Source organism: Lacerta agilis, chromosome 7 (genome assembly GCF_009819535.1).
Source record: "Lacerta agilis isolate rLacAgi1 chromosome 7, rLacAgi1.pri, whole genome shotgun sequence".
In the NCBI taxonomy this organism is placed as follows: domain Eukaryota; kingdom Metazoa; phylum Chordata; class Lepidosauria; order Squamata; family Lacertidae; genus Lacerta; species Lacerta agilis.
Window position 1 is genome coordinate 36726295 of NC_046318.1, and position 22933 is coordinate 36749227.

At 40.5% G+C, this 22933-nt stretch overlaps 1 protein-coding gene across 2 annotated transcripts in view; it reads right to left on the reverse strand.

Moving 5' to 3' along the window:
* CDH7 (cadherin 7) overlaps nt 1-22933 on the reverse strand; it is a 119408-nt gene that overhangs the window by 33456 nt on the left and 63019 nt on the right. The window contains exons 4-6 of one of the 2 annotated variants that reach the window (XM_033154828.1): nt 12780-12899; nt 6181-6348; nt 3444-3631 (exon numbers count right to left, since the gene is read on the reverse strand). In XM_033154828.1, the coding sequence (XP_033010719.1) occupies nt 3444-3631; nt 6181-6348; nt 12780-12899 (476 nt within the window). The remainder of the gene's footprint in view (nt 1-3443; nt 3632-6180; nt 6349-12779; nt 12900-22933) is intronic. The other variant, XM_033154829.1, reaches the window with a different exon arrangement.

The following is a 22933-nucleotide window of genomic DNA, read 5'->3' on the forward strand; positions in this document are numbered from 1 at the left end:
TGTACATGCTCAACGATGGCCCCAAGGGCGGCTCGGGGGCCCGGAGCCCCGAGGCCGGCGCGCTGCAGAGCCTGGCGCGATTCCCCCCCCAAAAAACCTGTTTTTTGCTTTTTGGCTTTTTGCCTTGCTCTCCCACCCCCCTCTTTTTTTTCCTCCCCTCCTTTTTTAATCCAAGGGGAGAAATCCCATTTTTAAAACAAACAAACAAACGAAAAATAAACAAACACCCCCCACAGCTGCTGCAGCCACTCTATTTGAATTTTTATTATTACCCTTTTCTCCCTCTATCCCCCCTTTTTCTTTTCTCTTCCCCTTTTGTTTTTGGTTTCAAAAAAAGGAAAAAGAAGAAAAAGATTTTCCCCCTTTATTTTTATTTTTTAAACTACTACATATTTTTAATAGATATTCTCCCCACCCCACCCCACCCCCAATTTATATTTTTCCACCCCACTTTTCCATTCCCACCCCCCTTTTTCTTTCTTTATTAATTCGCTTGCCAACCTATCTTAGAGGGGGAAGCCCTCTCTCCCACCCACCCCACCCCCAATTTATATTTTTCCACCCCACTTTTCCATTCCCACCCCCCTTTTTCTTTCTTTCTTAGTTCGCTTGCCAACCTATCTTAGAGGGGGAAGCCCTCTCTCCCACCCACCCCACCCCCAATTTATATTTTTCCACCCCACTTTTCCATTCCCACCCCCCTTTTTCTTTCTTTCTTAGTTCGCTTGCCAACCTATCTTAGAGGGGGAAGCCCTCTCTCCCACCCACCCCACCCCCAATTTATATTTTTCCACCCCACTTTTCCATTCCCACCCCCCTTTTTCTTTCTTTATTAATTCGCTTGCCAACCTATCTTAGAGGGGGAAGCCCTCTCTCCCACCCACCACACCCCCAATTTATATTTTTCCACCCCACTTTTCCATTCCCACCCCCCTTTTTCTTTCTTTCTTAGTTCGCTTGCCAACCTATCTTAGAGGGGGAAGCCCTCTCTCCCACCCACCACACCCCCCCAAAACAACTTTGAGCTGAACCCCAAAAAACGGGGGTAGATCACTGCTGAAAGTAGATCACAGTTTCTTGGGAGTTGGCCACCCCTGGTATAAGACATGTAACTAGAATAAAATTTTTAAAAAACCAAGCAAATAATTGTAATAACTACTGTAATAAAGCACTGCTATAATTATATATAATTTCCCTAAAATTTTGGTTTCATTCGCCTTTCCGTGCTGAAATGTCACAACCTGAAGGACCATGGCTTGCCCCCCCCCCAGTTTTGATCCTGGGTACGCCCCTGAGTCAATGCAAAAAAGTAAGAACTTATTCTTGTTGTTTTTACTAATTATACTTTGCATTGGCTCCTATACGTTATTTATTATTATTGCATTAAGGTAAGAAACAATATATGCAGCGTTATATTTGTTTTAAATGTCGCAATGGTTTTGCGGCTCCCAGGTTTTTTTTTTTTCCTTTGGAAACGGGTCCAAGTGGCTCTTTGTGTCTTAAAGGTTGCAGACCCCTGGACTAGATGATCCTCAGGATCTCTTCAAACTCTGTGATTCTATGTAGCAATTATTAAATGGCTCCATCTGTCTGACACACCTCTTGCTCTCAAACACTGGATCAGATGGGGGGAATAGTCGTTTTATTGATTTTCTCATGCATGAAACGATGAAATCTTGCAGTGACATAGTGGAAAGCAACGTAGCCCTCACAATGCAGAAAGTAGTAGAGAGGCTTTAATTTCTAAAGATGCTCCATCAAAAAGAGTTGTTTTTGTTTTTTGTTCGTTTTGCTTCACTCTGAATACAATAACGCTAATGTTTATTTTATAACAACCATCATTTAGCTGGCATTCACTTTGCCCCTTCCTGACCATAACTGAAATATGGGGATTTTTAGAATAGCAAACAAACACAAACACAAATCACTAGAACAGTGCTGAAGGTTAAAAAGGCAAAGCGTACTTTGGTTCTTCCTTCAGCACAGTGAATGGAGCTTGACAGCTTCATTAATATCTGTGCATTAGTGTTATGTGATTAGATCCTATGCCTCATCCATTCATCTTTTTTTGGAAAATGTGAGCACTTTGTCCTGTCTGAAGGAAATTACAAGGCAAGCCCTCTCTGCCAAAGAACAAGAGAAAGAAGGAAGGAAGGGAGGAAGGAAGGAAGGAAGGAAGGACTCGATATGCAATTATTCTTCAAAGGAACCAGTTTGAGGCTCTCCTTTTAAACAACTATCAAATGATATAATTTACAGTAATCTACCATTCAAAAGCCCTGTTGCTGGAGAATCATTTCTCCCCTTTTGGTTATTCTTAAGACTAATCAGGCTTGTGCATCTGTCAAGTGAACAAGAGTCCCAGGAACCTTGTTCCATCAGACAATTTCACTGGGGATTATAAAACAAACAATGCAATAAGAACAAAGAGACTAAAATCAGAAAAAATTACAACAATATTGAAATGCTCTTATGCACGTGCACAGAGAGAAAGAAAGGAAGAAGACTGCAATACTGTCTTCAAAGAACAAAAGTTATCAAAACAAAACTGTTGCATAGATTTCTGTAGCACATACTCAGATTAAGAATAAACTATATTTCCCTAAAGGGACCATCTATTCCTATCTTCTACAGTGAACAGACTGAGAAGGAAGGAAAAAGTAACTCCCTCATTTACAGAGTCATTCATTGCTCATGCAAAATAGTAACATCAATGACAATTTGTCTACTGCAAGGATTCCAAATGTATAAAACAAAACCACAGGGTGATCGAACTTTCAGAATTTGTCCTTCATTCTGTCCATTCAACCACAGAACTACAACATTTCTTTCTTGGCACTGTTGATACATTTCTAGTTAGCCCTGACATAACTACTGAAGGTTACTCTATCCATTTTCAATTAATGTATGTATGTTGACATTCAATGAAATCACTTCTGATATTTACCTATTAGCCAACTAAGGCTGGGGGGGGGTAGTCCTACACAAGCTGGGAATTCTTAATGTGTGTTTTATGATCAAGGAATCCTTCTCTTTATTTCCAATGTTCAGACTGTGAGTTGTTGCTTATGTAACCAAAATGGCATCACCCCACATGTGAGATGTCAGCAAGATTGGGAGAACCCCAAGGTTTTCAGAAGAACAAAAATCTTTAGAGCCTCCCACAGGGTGGGAACCCCAAAAACAGACCAATAGAGACTATGTCTGAGTGGCCATGGTATGCTAGCTGATGGTTAGAGGAGGTGGGGGACAGAAAACGGGGTGAAGGGGAATGAAATGGCTGGTATCCAAAGCAGCAGTACTCTATACTACAACCTTTTGTTGCAGGTCTCACTGGTATTTATTTATTTATCTGTCTTATGGCTGAAGCCTTTTCCTTGCTTAAACTGAAAGTGAGATGATGTTACTTGTGTACCGTGACAGAAATAATGAAGTGAGGTTACCTTCTGTATTGTAATGATTCCTTCTTGTGTCTCTTTGTCCACTAAGATTTTGAAAACGGCCAAGCCATCACCATCCACTATTTTATATTCCATTTCGGCATTCGGTCCCACATCAGCATCTGCAGCCTTTAATCTGGCGACCACTGACGCCACGGGTAGCGATTCCGGAACATTATATTGATACGATCCTGTAAAGTTCAGAACAGTCACTGGATTTTCATCTGTTCATGAATGAATGAATGACCTCACTTAGTTTATAGCGGAAGGGTTCTAAACGTGATACATTTGGTATTTCTTTAAAATGCCATGAGGGAAAATGTTCTTTCAGCCTTGGCCAATCTGGTGCCCACATGACACTGCTGCTGGTGGTGATGATGACTGAAATGCAGCTTCCATCAGTCCCAGCCAGCATGGTCATCTAAAGTGTTCCATGTTGTTGAAGACTGGGTGATTTAACATCATAACTCTCCTCTGTGCCCTCTGTAGGACTTTTTTCTGATGTTTAAAAAGGACCTGCCACATTGTGCAAGTAGACCGCTGCTACCAAACTTCCATCCACAATCTACTCGAGAGATTATTTTTTGCCACCTTGCTTGCTTGTAGTATTTAATGTCATGTTGGAGGAGGGAAATATACACAGGTTATAGCTCAGGCTTTGTGAGATCAGCTCCAAAATAGTTAAATTTTGCTCACAGTATTATTTCCAGTCCATGTCTCTTTCAAATGCATTCATTCATATGACTGTTCCACTTTAACAAACATTTTTTAAAATAAATTAAAAATCTGCATGGAAATTTATATATATTGGAACATATTTCCTTGCAAAATATAAATTTTTAAAGGTATTTTCTCTTAAAATGCTCATTTCTAAATGTGTTTTCTCTTGAAGTGTCGATTTGTAAATGTATTTTGAGTCAAAAATTGCATTGTAAAAATGCAGAGAAGTGTGAAATCCAAAGGATAACTATGTTCTGGTCTACACATTAGTTCAGGATGTTTAGATAATATCTGTTTTTATTGGAATTTGCAAGGAACAAATTCTTTAAGCTTTGCTATTTGAGTCCATTCCTCCAACATTATTCTGCTCTCACAACTATAAATCTACATAAGCAAGTGATGCGTAAGTAAACTGATGAAAATAACATCTAAAAAGGAATAATAACACTTAACCTAACTTTCCTACCAAGGCAGACTACAGCCAATGACATTTTCTCTGGAGTATATCTCATGTCACCAAAGAAAAGAATAAATCCATTTGTAAAATAAGAGATAAGTCTTAATTGTGTCTTAAGGAGACAGTTTCCTGGCTCTTCATGCCATGTAATTGAGATAAATGCTATTCTTGCAAAGGCATCCTTCTTCTCCTGTGAAAACTCTAAACCTGCGGCTCAAGCTGAAATTGATACAGATTGCAGCTTAACAAAATGCAGGCTGAAGCCACTAACATTCTCACTTCGAGAAGCTGAATCTCTGGTGTTTTATTATTACCCAAACAATTCAAGGGGGAAAAGAATCTAATTCCCAGTCTTGCTTTGATTGGCTTGTTTTTTTCATACCCACTTGAAAACAGACCAGATTGGGCATGCATATGTTCCTCACATTAGTCTAATTCACTCTTGGAATGACTTTACAAGAAAGATCGCAGCAAGGTGGAGAAGAGCAGCAGACTGTGTATAAACAGGCTAGCTCAAGTCTGGAAATAAGCTTGTTTCTATTCCTTGCTTAGTTCAGACATGAGCCACCTTGGTCAAAGCAAGTAAATTGAGGGCAGATTGTTTTCTAGTTCTTCCCAGATTGATTTTTCTATGAAACTCTCAGTGTCTTGGGCGGAGGGGAATTGACAGAGATAGTCAGGCAATGTGAAATGCACACAAGAACAACTATGCATCCACCTACACAGGGTATTTTGATGCACCTTATAATTAATCACAGAAAGACTGTAATCATAAAGTCAGAAATAAATCAAATATCCTCAAGAACACATGTCGATGCACAAAAAACCCCAAAGGGATCCAAAAGATGGAGAACGGATATTTGCATAACCCCTCGGAATATGTGTAGGGTGCAATGGTCAGGCATACTATGTAGTGCAGCCAACACAATTGAACAGCTGGGAACCTGAAAGGCTCACTACTGGACTTGAAACTCCATGCTGAAGGACCTTAAGGATGAGAGGTCCAAAAAAGAGGAGATTTAGGCAACAATCCTAAATATGGAAAATCAGCATAATTCATGCCCTTTTAAGTTTCGAGGGACTAAAGTATGCCAGATACAAACTTTGTTCAGGAGCAGGGCTACTGCCAGCTGAGCTGTCCCAAGGCTGGCAAAGGGGAAAATGAGCCTTTAAAATGGTTTGTGACTTCTATTGCCCTTTTTGGCAGCAAAAATTATTTGCCAGGTCATGTGATCAAGCTTAATGGAGTTAGGATGCAGCATCCTAACGCTTAAAAAATCCAGTCAGTTTCTTAATAGAGCACAGAAATATTGGTACTGTGTATTTAGGCAAGTAGTAGGAGACAACTATTAACTTTTTTCACAGCTGCCTATGGACAACGGTCTACTGTGGGGAATTGGCACCTACCCATAACCACCTGGTGCACTAAACTGAGTGAAGTTAAATTTACCATCCCTTCTTCATTTAAAATGAACTTGTGCATTCCTCCCCAACAGCCAGCTAATGTAGATTTAGTTTTGTAGGAAATATAGTCTTCCTCAATGATCATCCACAGAAACTTACTGCGAGGAAAGCGGGGAGGGTTATCGTTGACATCTGTAAGGGTGACGGTGACAGAGGTGGTCCCAGAGAGCCCTCCATTTTGACCAACCATATCCTTCGCTTGAATGACAAGTAGATACTGGTCTTTTGCTTCTCTGTCCATATTGGGAAGCGCAGTTTTGATAATACCTGGAAGAGGGCAAAATTCACATAAATTAAACAGTGGCAGAGCCACATTTCCAACTCAGAAGCATAGCGGAGAAAATATACAACAATCAAAAGATAAACAGAGCACACTGAAGCAGGGGTGGCTAGCCTGTGGCCCTCCAGATGTTGCTCAATTACAACTCCTATCAGCCCAAGCTAGCATGGTCAATGATGGTGCGAGTTGAAGTTCAGCAACATTTGGAGGGTCACAGATTAGTCACCTTTGTACTAATGTAAGGGATTTGAACTGATCCAGCATTTCAACAGGAACAATCCAAAAGACAGGCCTTATTACTAGGAATGTTAACTAGCTTTGAACATTCACTAGTGGGATATAATGTGAACTTAGCCTTCTCTAACTGTGCCCTGCATGTTAATAATGTAGTTTTCAATGTTTCCAGACCTAGGACTCGCCTTTAACTTCAACCTGCTGCATGGCATGCTCTAGATATAGAAGTGTGTGTGTGTATTTTTGCCCCTGGTTGTATCTCCCTTTCTTCCCTTTGTCTCTTTTTCCATGCTTAGCCATCTTTCTTTCCCTTTCTCTTTAAACAATAATAACAAAGGAAAAAGAATATAGTAGCTGTGCCCCTGAAGACACCCACTGTAGCTTGGTCCACAACCCAGTTTTCAGTCCAGACCTTTGCTACGCAGAATGTGAAAATATGCATTGTGGTTAGACTCATGTAGCTGAAATAGAGCACCCTTAAAAACATGGAACTCCTGTGCTTCAGCATTTACTATAGAACTGCATGTTGTGCAGGTCAGAACTACCTTATATACCCCATCACTCCTGTTTTAATGAATTTAGCTTACAGCCATACATATAGTCAATGTACTGTATAAAGAATGACTGTATCCATTCATAACCTGAACACTAAAATGGAAAAGCACAGTACTTTAAAGCATATGCAATCAAGATGTTCCCAATATATTATAAGCTAACAATAATAAGGGGGGAAATCGATAAGTGCTATAAAGTTTAAACACGCTGGTTCATTTCCAAGACTAAACATGATCCATAGTTCATGTTAAAATGTCTGATGCACCTCTCTTGCTTACAAGCATTTCAAGGTATGAGAGTCTTTTAGCAAGGACTCTATTTGGTAATTTTGGGGGGTAGGCTACTTTCCACCCACTTGCCATTGGTTCTAAGCTTCAAAATACTGTTTTGTCTCCATGCTGCTGGAAGCCTCTGTCAGGAATCTTGGGCAAGCACCTAGAGCAGCATTTTCAAACCCAACTCCTCCAGAGGTTTTGCATTGCAACTCCCATCTGTCCCAGTCAGCATGGCCAATGATCAGAGATGATGGGAATTAAAGCCCAAAATATCTGGAGGGCATCCAGCTGGGGAAGGGTACCCCAGAGACAGACCATATAATGTTAATACATGTCATGCAGAAGTAATTCCATCTTTTTCAAGGTGATCACTGGGTTCTCATACTTTGCCTTGTAATGACCTGTCATCTTCCATATCTGTCATCTAGACAGATGCAGGATTGATGTGGTCTGTGCATAGATGTCTCTAGGGTTGTGGAGATTCATTTGCAAAATGAGAGCACTCAAGATCCAGGAAAAGGCTTACTGTGGACATCCGCCCTGTCATTCTATATATTCTCTACCACAAAGAGGAGAACAAGAAAAGATGTGCCATTCAACACTTGGTGGATGTCATGACCCTTGAGTTGCATTTCCCCTTTTCAGGGGATGAGGATAATAATTTGGAGACAAAACGACCTCATTGTGTCAGTACCTCTGCTGCTCTTGTCTGCCTACACGGGCTCCAGCTCAGAAGCCGTAGTGGAACAACGGCCTCCTCTGATCCACTGTAGTCAAGGACTGCTAAAAGAAGGAAAGGAAGTCTAGCTACTGAGATAGGGTCACAGCTCCCATTTGAGGCTCTGTCTGAGAAAGACCTGCCAGTGAAACAGCATTTGAACTTTTCTATTAGGAATCCTGAGCCTGAACAGAGCTAGCTTAGCCCCAGTGCCGCTGAGGCCCATCAGTCTAAACAGAGCAGTTTCTAAACTTCCAGGCTGCAACAATGAGCTTCCTAATGGCCCGAAATGGTAAATGGCCCCACAGATTCTTGCTGCTATGAATAATCTTGTATCGCATTATGCATTTCAATGAAGCTATCTTGAATTAGCTAATATCTTTAAAGCAAACTTAAAAAAACAACACAATAACCACTTCTAAAGCACTCACTATAATTAGGAAGCTTTGATATAGTAATTGAAACACTGTATTATCTGAACTAGTTTTAGTTTTATCCATTTGGTCATCTCTGTGCCATGTGTAATTATGGCTTGAAATGTAAAGGGAGGAGAGAGAAAAGCTAGCTTGTCATCATTCTGCTGTGCAGTTAAGTATCAGATAAATAAATATTCCTCCTCAAACCAGGAAGGCTTTATGACTATTTCATGCTTGTTACACGGTCCAGCTGGTGTCTCTGATTTCCAGAGAGATGGGCTTTTACTCTACCACTGCTACATGTCAGCAGAAGGGAAACATAAAATACATGGATAACTGAGAGGTGCATTGGGGCTTCTATATCTCCTTGTAATGTTTGCAAGCTCTTTAGTTCCAGTTTTATTTATTTCCTCTTCTTTTGAATTTAGAGCAGCCCATTAATCTTCCTTGTGCTGAAGGGACAATTTTTTAAAAAAATAAAATAATAATAGCTTTATTTCATCCATACTAAACAGGCTGGGAAGGCTGAAAGACAACTTCACAAATGGTTCCCTTGCGTTATTTTTGTCAATCTGTCCTTTAAATCATATGCTGACCCCACAAGTCTGTGGGATGTCTCCCTTCATGAAGAATGTAATTAATTGTACGACAGGCTACGGCAAAGTTGACAAAACAGATATGAAGGTGTGTGAACAGTCAGACTCATTATCTGCTGAAGGAAGAGCAAGAAACAATAGGCTGAAAATTACAGAAATAAAGGCAATTTCGGGGCTTGGTTGAGTAGGCCCAAGGCCCCTCTCCTGTCACATTGCCCATACTTTAGCAGATAAAATCCCTGAAACACTTTGCTCTAAGCAAAAGCACCTGTATGTATGAGAACTTAACTATGCTTGCTTGCAGCTTGCCCATCTGGTGTGTGGAAAGGGGTTTATATTGGTTCTATGGGGTCACGAAGAGTCGGACATGACTGAACGACTGAACAACAGCAACAACATGAATGACAAGTGCAATGTCATGTTCAGAATAACCTCTTACTTTGAGGAAAATGGAAACACGTGTGTGTGTTTCTCAAACAGTGGTCTGGGAGTCACCAGTGGGCCTTGGGCCATGGCCAGGTAGGTCTATGAGTCACAGCCTACCCGGTGTCTCCTCACTCGCCCCCAGCCATCCCACAGCCTTGCAGCCATCCCACACCTTGCATGCTGAGGAAAAGTGGCCAGGGGAGATGTTGAAGGAAAGAAGAAACAGAGAGAGATGGCTGATACTTAACAATAACAATGGAAGATAAAAGTTTAATAGTCTTGCAAACAGTTTAGAGGTTTTGTTACAATCAAGCGGTATATAAATTCTGTTAAATAAAAATAAATAAATATTTGTCTATTTATTATAAGCAAACAAACTTTGAGTAGAAAGTAAGGCGAGAAGGGAGACAAGCTGTTCTGGGGCAGGAAGTGAGTCTTAAAGCACAAGAAACATGACCCTTGGACCAAATGATTTATGCTCCTGCTTGGCAGCCCTGGCTTCTGATCTTCTGTCTGGACCTTAGAATGTTCTGGCATGCTCTATTTCATGATTCCCACTTGCTTCCTATCTGTGATACTGTCTGCTCTTTGATACCACCAATGGCCCAGTATGGCAATGCTGCCCTGTAATCCTTTTAGCATTGGCACACATCAATTGTTTGTGAGCCCTTTGCATACATTCATTGTGCAAAATCAATGTGGGTTAGCAGAAGGGAAGAACATGGAAGTGACAGGTTCCACCACTGATTGGTGCACATTTATTATCTTTGCAGCAAGCCCCTGTACATATAGCGGTATGCACAGAGGGCTATTTCCACACGAACCCTACACTTACTCATTTTGCACAGGTGAGTATTTGTAAGGAAGAGGTTCCAGGGTGCTCAAAACTGGCACAATGACTAAAGAGACAAGTACTTAATTACACAATTACTTAAGAGACAATCAGAAACATTGCCACATTTTAATACTGGACAGTATTCTGAATGTAGGCAATTTCCTCTGAAAACTGTACCGTGCAAACAGTAGAACTCAGTCTAACTCTGAAGCACAAACAACTCTTCACAAAGATAAGACATGAAAAACCCAAACCCATCTATTTAGAATATTTGGAAGATTATTTTTTAAAAAAAGTCTCAGGAAACCTGCTGGAGTGCAGATAAATGAAGCTGGGGAAATGGATGAGATCACAACAGAAAAAAGGTAGAGATGAATACAAATAATTTCAAGTATTTACATGTTTCAAATATATACTTCTTATTACAAAAACCAAACACATTTCAGGGATGTGGAAATAAGAACATAAGTAAGAACATTAAAAACCCCAAACTGTTTTGCAGTAACACATATCTTATAAAATCCAGACTATAAATTCCGTGTATCCAAATATACAGTCCATGCATGTCAATTGGGAAAGAGAGCCACAATCACAGTGAGAACTTTGATTCTCTCCCACTCTGCAATGGCTCTCATGCCAAATGAGACAAGCCAGTTTTAAAATGATCAATGGCTTCTTCCTCAAGATAAAGGCTACAATCATACACACACCTGGCAGTGAGCCCCAGTAGACCCAAGGAGACTTACTTTTCAGAAGACACGTAGACTGCATTTTAAGGCTGAAATCCTATACACACTTACCTGGGAGTAAATCCCATTGACCTCAATAGGACTTACCCACCCCAATGCCTGCAGCACCCTGTCCCTCCCAGATCTGCTGCTGCAATTAGGCTTAAAAGAATCCTCCAATTGTAGACAAATCTTTTTCAAACTTAACTGTGTGGCACAGTTGTTTTGACTTTGAGTGTGGGGAAGGTCACAGCTGGGGACTGGATTGTGTGTGTGTGTGGGGGGGAGAGAGAGAGAGAGAGAGAGAGAGAGAGAGAGAGAGAGAATGTGTGGTGTGTGTAGCTGCAAGGTTGCTTGCCACAGTTTCTCAGGTTTCCAAATGTATTCACAGGCAAAGCCTGCATTAGAGGATAAGAATTGTTTTGCCAAATCAGCCTAATGTCTATTGAGTTTAGCACTCCATTTCCAACAATGGCCAAGAAGATAACTTTGGAAGTAAGGACATGATGATAATTCCCTGCTGTTTGACTCCTGCATCTGATATTCAAAGATGCTGCATTTTTTCCCCTTCTTATTGATTTTATGTTGCCTCATGATAACTTCATGCTGATTTTACACTGATCTTTAGCTGGTATAGTTCCTTCCTATTGATTTTTTTTTTAAAAAAAGTTTTGATTGTATCTAACCGGTTTTTTTAAAAAAAGTAATAGTAATTGTGAACCACCCAGAGACCATGTTTAATTGGGTGATATGTATTTTCCAAATAGCCGTAATTATTAAATAATAAAAAAATACTCTTCCATTTCGGTCCCATTTAGCCTTCACAGCCATTTATCGGTCTACTTATCCACAAACAGCTTTACTAAATGACAGCCTTTGCCTGCAATCTGGAGTTCAGTTAAGCTGTATTCGGATGTCCATGCTGAGATGACTCAAACTGCATGACGCTGGACAGCAGGGCCCTGCATGCTTGCCCTGTTTGTCCCTGCAACAGCCCTTTCCCCTGGGGCTGGGGCCAGATCTGCAGCAAGGCAGTCTGCCAAACTCTCCAAGAACTGCAACCATGAGCATGAATAGGACTGCGGAGGGGACAAAGTGGGGCAGAGGTGAACACAAGGAACACAAGGTGAACACAAGGTATAGCCTTTGGCTGTACTTGAGGGACGATTCCATACGGAAAATGCATTCTCCTTTCCCTTCCTCCCCCACAACAAACACTCTGTGAGGTAAGTGGGGCTGAGAGACTAGCCCAAGGTCACCCAGCAGCTGTCTGTGGAGGAGCGGAGACGCGAACCCGGTTCCCCAGATTATGAGTCTACCGCTCTTAACCACTACACCACACTGGCTCTCTTTGACTGCTGATTAAGGACCCTAAACTGTGTTTTATATAATCAACTTTTTTATTTTGTTCTGTGTATATCACAATGTTTTTTGTTGCTATGGCCGACGGCTGACGCAAATAAAATTTCATTCATTCATTCACAAGGTGAACATGGGCAGCCCTACTTTCCTGCATCATGGGATTATAGCGTCAGCGATAGTCAAACAGAGTGCACCTCTGTCAAAGAACTCTGGGGGTTCTTTTCAGTTTTCCCTGAGAAAAGCTGTAGATATGGGAAGTGTAAGAGCATTTACCTGTCTTTGGCTCCACAGAAAAATAAGGCTGTCCTTGAAGAATGCTGTAGACCACTCTGGCACTGTTTCCATATGTAGGGTCATCGGCATCAGTAGCTGTTACTTGTACCACAGAGGTTCCTGTGAAAAATGTTCAGAGGAGTAATAATTAGTGCTATTTTTATAGAAAAAGAGGTGCTGGAACTCACCATGAACACCTCCCTCATTCTCTTAGAATGGAGTTCCGGCTGTGGGGAAAAGCCTTGGTAACAGACTTCAACTCCCAGTATGGCTAAGATTCAGGGATGTTGACAGTTTTAGTCCAGCAACAACTCAAAGGCCATAGGTTCCCCATCTCTGCAAGAAATGGTAGTGTGGGATTAGACTATTTCTTCCATTTGCTGCTATAGAAAATGTGCCTCAGCCGCCTGCCAAGGCAACACAGTGAATTCAGCCATCACTGGCAGGACTTGCATGTGGATCATTAAAAGTAAAGGGGCTTCTGATGTAAAATGGTAGCTGCAATTTAAATGACTTCTGATACCCCCCAGAAACAGTTGATCCTCTAAAAATAGAGAGGTGCTGAGCTTTTAATAAGCCTTTAAACCTATTTTCTTGCCATTAAAATTATTCCATCCTCTGCTAAAAGTGCTGATTTGATCGACTTTTAATGATCTCGGTGCTCCACGACTCCACAGGGAGATGAGAATAGAATGGCATGAAAAAGCTTTCCTCAAGTCACCTGTGTGTCAAGGTGACTTGTCCCAGACCATGACTGGAGTGAGGTGGTTGTTAATTTGCTGTGAACACTTAACCTTTGTCCTCTCTGATGAGATTACAAACAAGGCAATCCTTGACTAGAGGTAATTCACTATGTAAACATTTATTCACTCAGAAATTGACTTGGGCTACCAGCTTCATTATAAAAGTACGGCTGTGAATTTTTCTAGAAGGGAACCAGAGAGCTGTCATTCTAAACACAACACTGACCTTCCACACCATGCAGAAAAAGGAGGTTTTGTTCTCTCTGAAAACCCATATGCCTAATCTGAAGCAGTAAATCGTTAATAATAATAAAAAATGTTAAGTTTATAATAAAAAATATACTTTCACTGCCCTTTGGTGAGTAATGAAATTGGAGAACATAAAAAAGCTCTTACATTTGGAAATTGTTGTATCTAGGTTTTTTTGCTTAATAAGGGCTTCCTCGTATATTACACTATAAACGTAATTGCATATGCCAGCACATGTACAATGTGCAATAAAAGTATTCCCATATGTGTGCAGATTTCGACAAATCACATTAACTTATGCATGCAGACTTTTCAGTAACAATTTTCCATGGTTTTTGGTCATGTAATGCAGGGGTGTCTCCAGGTTTGGGGGGAGGGGGATGGGTAAAAATGGTCTCAGTGAGCAAGAAAGTATTTCTCTTATTTTGGTCATTAACATAGTTAAAGAAGGGGGGTCTGCTCAATATTCTCCGTGGCAAGGTTACGTTAAAGTAATATGTTTGAATGCTGAATGTTTAGAGACAAGGGATAAAACAAACACCATTAGCTGTACTGCTGGATAAATATTTAATGATTATTGTATTTGCATTTGTTTAAAAACCAATAAAAATTGTTTGTTTGTTTGTTTTTAAAGATATGCCTCAGGAAAATAAAGTAATCATTGCCTCCTTTAAGGTCAAGTACTGGGTGGGTCAAATCTCCCAAATCAGTCTACAATGAAAGAACTGCTAATCCATAGAAACTGTGGTTCCCCATCTCACCACAAATTGGCACAGGCTTCATTCTGAAGCCCTTACCTTCATTCTAAATCCCTTAAAGATTGTGAAATCCAAAGAATTTTACACCTACTTAAATAGGATACTAAATAGGATATCAAAACTTCATAATGGGTGTAGCTCTAAGCCAATTTAACAAGTTTATGAAAGTCATGCCATGTCCTGGTCTGATTCTCACTCTAATTAATGAACTGCTCACAATATAATTTAGTAAATAGCCAGGACTGTTTATGCTTTATTGTGCAAATGTGTCTAATTGTATTAACTTCACAAGCAAAGCTCTTATCGCTGCCAGCAGCACAGGAAGTGCATGATGCTTTTTCCTCTTTCAAAGAAAATGGGGAATGGGAATGAGGGAAGCTCAGCTCTGAAGGGAAGAACTTGCTGAATGAACTTGATCTGAGGAATATGTGTTTCTCAAGGAGAGGGTGACGCCTTATTTATTGACATCTGCTACTGCTGTGTTTCTATTATTATTATTATTATTATTATTATTATTATTATTATTATTATTATTTTCACCTTGCCTAATTTTCAAAGACACTCAACATGTTTTGCAGCCCAAAGCATTTCCGTCTACACATCACAAATACTGACATCAAATATAACAAGACCCAAAAGAATCATTGAAATGGTGACATGCACCAGCAAAAATAAAGCAATCTGGTAACGCTCCTCAATTGGTAAGGCACACCACAAGAGAAAAGATCTGGCCCTGATTGTTGCCAGTCAAGACTCTGGCATCAAGGGATCTGGAGCAGGGTTTCAGATGCTGACTGTAGCGTGTGGAGAGGAATCTAAAGAAAGAGGTGGTCCTTGAAATCCCATGTCATTTTGGTCCTAAGATTATACAGGACACTTGAGGAATTCAGAGCACATAAGAGGGAAGCACTACTGAAGTTCCGAACAATATGTGTTGCAGCAACAATTCCCTGGTATGGCCTGCGTTCAAAACTTGCAGGGAGATTCTTTTGAAATAAGTGCAAAGATTTATGACAATGTGGCAAAAACCTCTCCCAATGAGCACTGGCAAACATGCTTTTCTCCAGAGTGTGCAAAATAAGCAACGAGTCCCAAACTTAGTAATATCAAATACACTTTTAAGTTATTATGGCAGTTTAAGTAGTAGTTAAGTTTGATTTCTTCTGAGCATGTCCAGAGTGTCCCTTCCCAAAGACCCTAGTATTATGTGCCTTTAAACATGTACAAAATGTTTGTTCCTTTACAAGATGATCTAGTTTCTTTTAAAGTGTGTGTGTGTGTGTGTGTGTGTGTGTGTTAAGGATATAAGGTCCTTTTTTAGTATATGTAGAATGTTTCTCTCCTCTGATAGAAAACACCTCTTTAAAAGGTCTAAGAGCGGGTAAATCTGAGCATACCCAGAGTTTCCCCAATGAAGGTTTATGTATTTATTTATTCTAAAAAGCAGTGATAGCATGTAACACTTTATTATTATTATTATTATTGGTTTGGCACTCTCCCATTCTGGGAACTGGACAAGAACTGGACAAGAAAATGCAAATCTATCTATGCCAGCAAAATTGTGACTTTTCAAACTAGATCTATTTATTTGCTATATTCTCTATTTTGATCATGGTTATATACTGTAAAGCTACTAAAGCTCATTCAGTTCATTATTTTGAATACCTGTGTTGTCATGCTGAAATGTACAATCTCTCCAGGAAGTGCTAACTGAACTCTCAAGACCAGCAGTTACTGACAACAATCCTTACAAATTCCTCCCATAGTAAGCTCTATGTTTACTGCTGATCATTCTTAAGGGAACCACAGAATCATACATAACTGCAATGACAGTTTCTGTAAGCCCACTAGGGGTGGCTTGTAAATCCTGCTGGCTTGCTAATGCCAGGTGTTTCTCTTGCAGACAATATTATGGATGAAGCCAGTACAGTTGCAAAACTCCAGGGGTCAAATAAAAAAATGGAGTTACTAAAATATCTCTCGATTTCCCAAGCCTCTTTGCATGATACGTGTGGGAAATATGGATTTTCTACACAGAAAATGTGGAAGGTGATGTATTAAATGTAAATCTAAAACAAGTGCAATGCTTGGGGAGGTCTTGAGTAAACCTCTTCTAGACGCAAGGGAACATAAGAAGAGCCTACTGGATCAGGCCAATGGCCCATCTAAGTCCATCATCCTGTTCTAATAGTGGCTAATCAGACACCTGCAAGCAGGATTTGAGCACAACAGCAAGCGGGAAAAGGGAAATCGTATGGCGCTGTCCAACAGATTCAGCAGTAAGCCAGAGGAAGGTGGCAATCTGTGGGAAATATTCACAATCGGGCCCTATCCAATGACTGGCTCATTTAAACATTGGGGTGTTTTTTCAGCTACGTAGGAGTTGTTCATAGAAACATTGCTCCCACATATACAAGGGCAACTGGAACACAAAATGTCCCCAGAAGAACGATCAAATGCTGTAGAATGGGCAGCAAGGGGGAAGGCAGGGGAGAGGAGTAAACTAGCCCAGCCTAATCCCTTCTCCTGAAGTTGAGGCTCCAGTACTTTGGCCACCTCATGAGAAGAGAAGACTCCCTAGAAAAGACCCTGATGTTGGCACAAGGAGAAGGGGACAACAGAGGATGAGATGGTTGGACAGTGTTCTCGAAGCGACTAGCATGAGTTTGGCCAAACTGCGGGAGGCAGTGAAAGATAGGCGTGCCTGGCATGCTCTGGTCCATGGGGTCATGAAGAGTCGGACACGACTGAACAACTGAACAACAACAACAAAATCCCTTCTCTGATGCTCCTCTTGAAGGATCATCAAGCTATTCTTGCTCATCAGCTTCCAATCCTTGTCATGAGTGGTGGCCTGTATTTCACAGCATGCAGAAATGGAAAATGAGTCACAAGCGTCGCTAAAGGACAGGGGTGGGGAACCTGTGGCCTTCTGGAAACAGTTTGATACCAACTTCCATCACTAACAAATTCCTAGGGCCCCCAATTCACCATTCTTGCTGTAGGAAGAAGCACCACCCTGCATTCCTATAGCACCTTCCTATATGCATTCCTGCAGCACCTTCCTACCAGGGGATTCACCACAACAGAGCATTAACATAAAACAGACCAAAAATAAGTTATAACAAGTAAAAACAGAGTCAGAGATTCAGGCTGCAAGTCTCAGGATCATACTGTAAGTATAGGAATTCAATGGAACTTTCTTCTGAGTTGATAAGTGGTACCAATGGACTAGCAGTTAGGAAATGAAGAGTTTCAATGCCTAAACAGCTCATTTGTCTCTCACAAATGCGATTTTCCACTATCACTTTTACTATACTTTTAACAGGCAACCTTTCAACCTTTATTTTACCTTCTAACAAGAATCCAGTTGCAGTGATATTACGCCAAGGTCACATGAGCAGACCACTCCATACTGATTTGCATGTGTCTGCACATCACATGGAGGGGAAATGCTTTCGATCAGCAATCTTCCCAAATGCATTCTGAGGTGGAACAAGTATGAAAGAAGACTATACCATGGAAGTGTGTGCAGGAAGAGAAGCTATCTTATAAAGGCGATACGCATGGATCACCCTCAACGATGAAATGTTTATGTCTGCACACTTGTTAGGAAGTCAAAACACACAACTCAGTGTAGGGAGACTATATTACTTTGCTTTTCCGCTCTGTCTCGGAGGAGTAGAAATATACTTGTGCACCATTGCTCACAGCATGCCAAGCAACTGTTGCAAAGTCCATCTTGTTTTATCCAGTGCTACCACTGAACCAGATTAATTTGAAATCCTAGATTAGTTGGTCATGAACAATCAGTAAATCCAAACTACTCGCATGCGCGCGTGCACACACACACAAAACACAAAATAAGCAGCACAAACAACTGTTAATATACCCAATATAGACAACTCTAAACAAACGATATAGCAAAGGATATATACATACATTCGACAATAAACCTACTGCGGAAATCCCTGCACATATCAATATCCTGAGCTGTGACGGATTATTTTCCACTGTGAGAAGTGAGTTTTGCACAGTGTTGATTGGCTGGCCCTTGTGTCAATCACAAAGCAATGCCCACATTCACAATAAGCATGATGCTAATTGGTGGGTCCTCCTGTCATTCATTGGAAAACACACACACACATACACTCCCCTTGTGTCATTACAACAGCAAAGTTAGGGAAAAGCTGAACCGGCTCCTCAACATAACTCTCTGCACATCCTTCTCTTTTATGTGATTCTACACAGATGTGGGCCAGATACATCCCTCCCTCTCCTGCAGAGAAGCACCATCACTGACGCATAACTTTTCCTGGAAAAGTTCAACTTTTTTTATAAAATGTGTTGTAAAGTAACAATTTGCATAATGTGAGAACTGACACAAACTATGCACCCTTTCTATGTCTTTAACTGAGCAGGTCATGTGAGCTTATCACATAAATGGCTAAGGATGCAATCCTATAAACACTTACCACTGAATGCCACTGAACTCAATGAGGCTTATTTCTGTGTCAATATGCATATGATTGTGCTGCATTAATATTAATATCATTATTATTATTATTATTATTATTATTATTATTATTATTATTATTTAAAAAAAAACCTGGGATGTGGCTCACCATCCTTTTTGGGGCATTGTAGAAAAGAAGAAGGTAGAATCTTATATTTTTACTCCCCACCCCTCAATATTTTTACATGGTTCAGAAGCATGAACTTATCACATGCATGTAGTGGTTTGGTTCTATTTAAAAACTTGTAGTTGACATACCACTTCAGTGGAGCACTGAATAAGAAGTGATCTTCAGCATGTTATACATAAACCAACATACATATTTACTGAAGGTGAGGCAGTCATCAAACATTGGTTCTTTTTGTACAGAAATCACTTATACACAGGGGTAAACTGTCACATATGACAGTTACACATTGGAAGTGGTAGGGTCAAAGGCAAGGAGGCCAGCAGTAGGTGAAGCCAGAGCTAGTGACAGGAAGAATAAGAGCCAATTAGAGGCAGAGCCAACTAATTCTACTTTTATCCCTATTTCCTCCATGCTGAATTGTAAATGGGTAACACCAAGACAAAGGAACTGGAAGCTGACAGACACTTCCACCCTGTTAAACTGGCTGTTGTATAAGAAGGCAGACAGCTGGGGGCTGGCTAAGAGCAGACTTAAGTTGGTGGGAAAGTGTCTTGTTTGCCCTAATGAGCCAGCCTCCAAGTTACACACAGTTAAGTTTGGGAAGCCACAGTTAGTCATGGCTGTTTGTCATTTTACTCATTGAAGTGGTACTTAGGCATACTTCAATTTCTCTTAGTTGTATCCAAGTGCTGACTCTTCATCATGGAAAAGTAATGTCATTGCCAATCACCATGCTTACACAAAATGTATATTTGTGATTGCAGATCATGCATATTTTATTTATCTCCTTTATGAGTGGCTTCCTGTGAAACATCCCAAGGCGATTTAACAATTTACAACATATATAAAAATATTTTCAAATCCAATGCAGACTGGGATAAGAATCTCCATTTCAAAGGCTTGCTAAGAAGAAAAGAAAACATTCAACAGGCCCCCAAAAGACAACAGAATTGGCGCTTGTCTGATATGTCATGGGAAGGAGTTCCAAAGGGTAGCTGCTGCCACACTAAAGGCCAAATTCTGACAACCTATGGAATGGACATCCTGGTGAGATAATGGCTGTGGGAGGCTCTGTTCTGCAGAGCACAGTAATCAGGTGGGTATATAAGGGGTGCGACAATCTTTTAGGTAATCCTTTAGCTAATCCGGTCCCTTGGATTTAGTCTGGAAGCTAATTGGCAGCCAGTGAAATGCTTTCAGCAGTGGTGTAACATGGTAGCAATATGCTGTCCCAGTGAGTTGTCAAGACTCTGCGTTTTGCAGTAGCTGCAGCTTTTGGACCAACCTTGAGGCCTGTCCCATATAATGTGAATGGCAGTGATCCAATATTGAGATTACAATTGCATGGATGACAGTAGTCAGTCTATCCCAGTCCAGAAACAACCATAGCTGTTTATCATTTGAAGCTGGTCAACAGGCACTCCTAGCTACTAAGGTCACCTGGAGTTCTGGTGACAGGGATGGATCCAGGAGCACCCCCAACGTACAAACCAGCTGCTTCATGAGAGTACATGGGAAATACACCACCATCCAAAGAAGACAACTGACCCTCTCATCCACAGAACCTTCATCTTGCCTAGATTCAGACTTGACCCTCATCCAGCCTACCACCAAGTCCAGGCAGTGGCCCAAGGCTTCCATGGCCTCTCCTGATTTAGATGCTACAGAGATGTGCAGATGTTACAGTATACTGATGACAGCTCACCCCAAATCTCATAATAATTGTTCATGACGGCTGGAACTAGATGTTAAATAGCCACAAGAGCTACGGAGCCATAAGATGATCTTACCTGAAACCAACCCCAGAGATAGGACTTGAAACCACTGTAAAACAGTGCCCATTATCTCTTTCACTGAGTCAGTTCAGGAGGATGCTATAGTCAACGGTATCAAAAGCTGCTGAAAGATCAAGAATGATAGGTTGGCACATACACCCATACTTCTTTTTTCTGATAAAGGTCACCCTGATTCAGTCAAGGTCAAGACTCATTCAGTCACCATTCTACCCATTCCAATATATCTTGTTGCTTATTTTACATGGGATAAACTAAAAAATTAATTCCAGAACTAACATACATGCATTTTGTCACAGTTTTCAGTTCCAGCTGTTCATTTCTGTCTTTTTTGGTGTCAGGGTTACCAATGCACACAAGCATCTGTTTGGATTAATTAATCACAGTGCACATATATGGGGATGCAATCATACGTAACATTCCATCAACATTTCTTTAAAATACATTATTATATTCTAATACATCACTGCAACCTTCCTCCAAAGAGTTCAGGGCATGCACAGTGTCCCCCACTTTTATTCTCACATCAACCCTGTGAGGTAGAGTTTAGGTTGAGAGAATGTGACCAGTCCAAGCTGACCCAGAAAGTTTTGTCTAGTATTTAATTAATTTGCAAAGATATTTAGGTACATTGAGAACTTGGAATGTGGAAGGGGGGAGGGGGAAAGAGAGAGGGGTGAAGAAAAAGAATATCAGGGAAACTGTGAAAGCACAGTAGTCTTTACAGATCAGAATTGTTTATTTTTAAATGGAAGAATAGTGGATTGCTAATGCACTGCTGCCATGCTGCAAACAAGATCAGATAATCTGGACAAAAAAAAACTGGGGAGAATTTAGTAATCATCTCTATAAGATTGGTATTTTTCATGCTTTCATAATTTATTTTGGCTGAAAATTATTTTTTGCTGTACTCAGTGGCTAATTAATAAAATCCTTGCCATGAATATAATTTTAAACAAAATAGGAGGTAGATACTTTGTTTCCCCTTAATATTTCATAAATGCTGTAGATGTTTAATTAGAAACCGTGTCTTATAAATAAACTATGAATCAATGTGACTATGTAAGATAAATGCCACACAAGCAGTTCATGGTACTAAATCCTTAATCCAATATTAATGCAGTATTAAATATTACTCCACTGGTAACCCCAAAGGCATTTAAATATACCATTCCAAGAAGCTTGAAGTAGATTTAATTTGCCGTAGTATACAAGGCCCATGCACCACATATAATCCCACTTAAACCTTATTTTCTGGTGATTTATACACCTTTTGCTGCTCCTTTGTATAGGAATTAATTTCCCTCTGTTTTACCATCTGAACAAGAATATACACTGTGAAGGAATAACTTGTATGTGCGACAGAACTAATAAAGTAGTCTGCCATATATAACCATAGTAAACTGTTAGCATCATAAATCAGGGATAGGATGTGTCTCCAATTATCTATAAAAGTAACATCCATCTAGCTGCACCACAGAGCTTAAATGAATCTTCCCTGAAAAACCCGCTGATTTCAAGTTCTAATCATTCTCCAAAACAAAGACATCTGCTAGGATTATACAATATACTACATAGGGGCTTTTGTCCAAATGGCTTAATTACCACCTACTTTCAAGCATTGTTTATGAAGGAGTCAGGATTCTTTTACTTTACACTTACGCTGAATGTGGCATGGTTGGTTGTCTCCACAGGACTTCCCACACCAGTCCCTGCATGTGTAAAATCTTCAATCCGCACGACTGCCTTTAACACCATGGCTAGCGTCATGCAAGGATTACCTGGGTGCTCGGAGAGTACATTGCCTGTGTGGTTGTTAGCCACAGGGCACAAGGCCTTAAGCATTCACTGGCACAGGATCAGACATACAAGGCAGTCTCAGATATTGATTTATTTCAAAGAGCAGGAGGAAATGCAAGGAAGTGAGCCAAACACACACACACAAATACAAATGAAGAAGAGCTG